Here is a 4,004-nt window from a genome sequence, read left to right on the forward strand (position 1 = left end):
GGCCCCGTGACCCGAGGAGAGGCGTAACCGATCCCCTACCCTGAGAGGTTTAGCGTCAGTTTATGCGCTGAACTGATCGGGTAACAATTTGTTGCCCTCTTAGGTAAGAGCCAAACGGCCGAGTCGGCCCCAGGGTTTTCGGTCCGTTCGTGCGAGATGGCTCCCTCTTCGTCCCTCAATCTGGCTCTCCTTCATGTCACCCCGGTGTCTGCTCGCTCAACGACACAACGCGTACCAGCCAGCATCTTGTGCAATTGACATTGGATCGAGTTTGTGATTTGCATTGCAATCAGCAAAAAAACCTAACTCGGCAATAGTCTCTTTTTTTCAGTCCCGCGAGAGCTCGCAGTGCCCCGCCATGACCTTGAGTGGTACCGCGCCAGGTACGTTCATTTGGCTTCTGTGCCCCTGCTCCCATCCCACCCCACCTTTGCCACCAATCCCTCCTCTCGGCGCCCCTGGCTGGGTACGCCGGGGACTTGTGAAGGATTGTACCGGTACCGGGAACTGAGACCGACCAGGGGGCGGAGGTCGTGGGTACCTGCCCTGGACTGGTAGTTAATTGCTTTTATTCACCGCGCAACGAATCCACACATCCTATGCCTTGGCCCACTCCTCGGCGCCCCGACAAATTCTCTTTTATACACGAACTTCGCATCCGCTCCCCACCACGCTCCCCTTCCTTCCCACTCGTCAAGTCACCAAACACTCCGCCGTTTCGACACGGTAATTGACCGATCACAGTACGCGCTCACCTAGCTGAGAAGCGGGAAGTCCAGCACGGACAAGCCGGCAAGGCATTACACCCAATACGCCCTGCTCAACGACGAGTCGGGAGATCGCGGCCACGACGACTAGTTTCAGGCTACCTCAAAAAGGGACGACGGGAAAAATCCGAAGAACATCTGCACTCAGACGAAACACGACTGTCACATCTTTCGCCCATACGCGAAGTCGACAGCTCAACCGATTGTGCTGTCGGTGTCGAGCAGGTCACAGAATCGAGCCAACTGTGCCCCAGCAATACCGCAACACACGCCAACAAGAATAGCGGCAGCTGGCGAGTAACCGTGGCTCCCGAAACATCGAGGACAACCATCGCATTTTCCTCTCAACCCGGCTCAGCATCTGCTCAGCACGAGCAGTACCCGACCACCATGCCCATGTCTTTGGAGGCTCCCGTCCTCCAAGTGGACGCAAATGTGATCCATAAGGTTGACACGACCAACCCAGCAAATCTTTTCAGCATGTGGACGGGTAAGTTTAAGTCCAACGCGCCCACAGCCGCGCATTGCTAATCAGAAAACAATAGTTTTCGCAAGGTGTCGTGACTCAGTCGCTCAGGGGAGAAGGCTTGAGAATCTGAGCTGGCGCCTATGGAACCGTGAGACCTTTTGCTGTGAGGGTGAAGAGATGCTTATGTCGTCGTGCGCTACCAGCCAACCCCGGGACATTCAATATCCTCGCGAGACGGCAGTCGAGGACCTTCCGCAGCTGTCTGGCAGTGTTGAATCGGTTGCCGACGAGGAGGCGGTTGATCTGAACGCAGAGACCACACCCGTCGACATTGTACGGCCGAGGATACAGAGACAGGATTCATGCGCCAGCAGTCGGAGTCGTGGGAAGGAACGCCACATCACATCGGATGAGCTTGAGAAGATGGTTGTGTCCATCATGGAGACCAAGTCGCCACTCAGCGTGCCACTTCCCAACCTTCCCCGCTCCCTGTCAACCGAGGAGAACAAGACGACGAAACCTGAGCAATCAGGCTCGACCAACACTGTGCGGTGCGAAACCCCCCAGGCCACCTCGGCCCAGCCCGCTCCAGCCGAGCAAACCGCGGAGCCGGGGCAGGAGGCGCAGCCTCGCACCATTGTTACCCGAGGCTTCTCGCCATCTCAGGCCCCCATTAGCCGCACCACCAGCCTGCCGGCATCCAAGGCTCCGTCTCCCTGCGCCATCCCTCAACCCACCGATGCCCCGGCTCCCAAGGTGGTTCTGCCAAAGAAGCAGCAGGCAAAATTCGCGCTCGGTGGGTCATCAGGCTCGGACGAGGAGTCTTTCAAGAACCGCGATGTTGAGCCGAGGGGGATCGCCGCTCAGCCGAGGGGCAAGATGTTCCAGCTCGGAGGGTCATCTGGCGACGACTCGCCCCGGCCTGCCCAACAACTTGAACGAGCCGTCACAGCAAATAACGGGCAAAAGAAGGTTGCTTCGTTCAACAATGAAGTCGTGACGCAGACTTATACGTCCTCCGCCATCAGCGACACCGAGGATGACTACCTGGACGAGAGCGCTATCGACGATGACGATGAAGAGTGGGAGGAGGAATCTGCTGAGGAGAGCGGCAGCTCAATTGGCGAAGAGAAGCTTCAGTTCCGACGCATCGATTCGACCGCGAACTTGCCGTCCCGGCGGTCGCTGATCACCCTCATGCTCGCCGCCAACAACAACCGCGCTCAGCGGCTGGGCAACGTGGCGTCGCAGTCCACCTCGGCTCTCCCGCGGACCAGGGCTTCCCTTAACGGCCCATCTCTGGTCGCCTCACCCAATGACTCGGATGAGGCTCCCCTGATGATGAAGAGGGGTTCTTCACGCGCCCCGCCGATGCGTCCCATCAATGAGATTCCTCGATCTGGCGCCCAGCCCATCAACGTCACTGCCACAGGCATGCATCACCAAGCTGCGCTCTCGCCGCGCACGACACGGCGGAATATGCTCGCCACTGAGCTGACCGAGTCGCTGCGACGGAATCTCCTCCGAGAGCGGTCCCAAAAGACGTCGACGGCCAACGCTGTGCTCAAGCGCAGGCACACGTCAACCGATGTTCCCAACCTAAAGCAATACCCTGAGAGGCCGTATATGAAGAAAGACAAAGAGGTGGACACCGATCCCAACAGCTGGGATAAATACTTCCAGAACCCGTTTGCCGGCTATGCGCAAGCGTGGTAACACACTTGATACATCCTACGCATACCACCATCGCATACATTCGACCGGCATTACACGATACCCAGAGAGGCATTTGCCTCGTCAGGCAGACAGACGTCTCTGCCACTCGTCTTGGCCCGTTTATTTCACATGGCCAATGATTCCCAACATGGTGCATCAACCGGCTGGCGTTTTGGAGCTGCCTAGGCGGTTATGGTCCCTTGTTTGCATTAATTACCTTGCTCTCTCGTTTTCCTCATTCAGCGGCGTTTTCTGGTCTCAAATGATACCACGGTTTGCATTTTGTTTCTGCACCTTAGCAAGAATAGGGGTGTACTCTACTAGGGCCGGGCGGCGCCAGCGGGCAACCGCGAGAAATGGCTGCTCCCATTATTTATTTTTCTCCTTGATACCTACTTTTGCACGTTTTGTGTGCGAAGGGTTGGTGGGCGGGGTTGGCGGGGTGTTCCGGAGCGGGGTGTGCTGGACCTGACCTACCTTGTTGATGGGAGGAGAAAACGGATCGGATAAAAAGAGTTGACAGAGAAGTGGGTTTGGTGGTGAGTGGGGGTTGGTTCCGGGAAGACATCAGTGGCATCAACTTAGCAAACTGCCTGCCTGCCTGCCTGCTTTTCTAGCTGTCGCAGTTGCAATGCGGAAGAAAAAAAAATTGAAAGCCAGCAAAAGTCAGCCAGAAACAATAGAAAAAGATTTAAAATTAAGTCCCGGTGGTGTCCTGCGTGTTGCATCCTTGGTAATGACGACTAGTGACGAGCGCACGCGAGGTTGACCGGGGGTGCAGAAGAAGAAATACTAGATTATGTGCTTGAGGCCAAGCGCCGCTGTTGCCCCTCCCCCTCCTTCGTCCTGATGGTTCGTCCCAACAGCGCCCACGTTTACAGTCATGTCTTCCCTCCCCCGCAATTGACCAAAGACACACCGTCCGTTTGTTTTCCAAGTGGACGGGTGGTGATGGTTGGCCGATTTCCGTGCTGCTCGCTGCCGCTGCCGCTGCTAGATTCATCATGAACCCCCGTTTTTCCCTTTTGCCTCCTGAGTGACACTGGGGACGG

The 4,004-nt window shown here is 56.7% G+C and overlaps 2 protein-coding genes across 2 annotated transcripts; one reads left to right on the forward strand and one right to left on the reverse strand.

Annotated features, from left to right (window-relative positions):
• Positions 1-754: 754 nt before the first annotated feature.
• On the reverse strand, positions 755-1,392 carry P884DRAFT_263571 (uncharacterized protein; the record flags this gene model as incomplete). The annotated part of the gene is made up of 2 exons (XM_069441771.1): positions 1,313-1,392; positions 755-1,257 (listed from the first exon to the last, which is right to left on the reverse strand). A coding segment is annotated over exon 2 (229 nt), but the record flags the coding sequence as incomplete, so codon positions are not given.
• On the forward strand, positions 755-2,952 carry P884DRAFT_294318 (uncharacterized protein; the record flags this gene model as incomplete). The annotated part of the gene is made up of 2 exons (XM_069444273.1): positions 755-1,257; positions 1,313-2,952. The coding sequence occupies exons 1-2, from the start codon at positions 1,158-1,160 to the stop codon at positions 2,950-2,952; spliced, it is 1,740 nt and encodes a 579-aa protein (XP_069294717.1). The 5' UTR covers positions 755-1,157.
• Positions 2,953-4,004: the final 1,052 nt, after the last annotated feature.

Source organism: Thermothelomyces heterothallicus (genome assembly GCF_042370625.1).
Source record: "Thermothelomyces heterothallicus CBS 202.75 unplaced genomic scaffold P884_scaffold_26, whole genome shotgun sequence".
Lineage (NCBI taxonomy): Eukaryota > Fungi > Ascomycota > Sordariomycetes > Sordariales > Chaetomiaceae > Thermothelomyces > Thermothelomyces heterothallicus.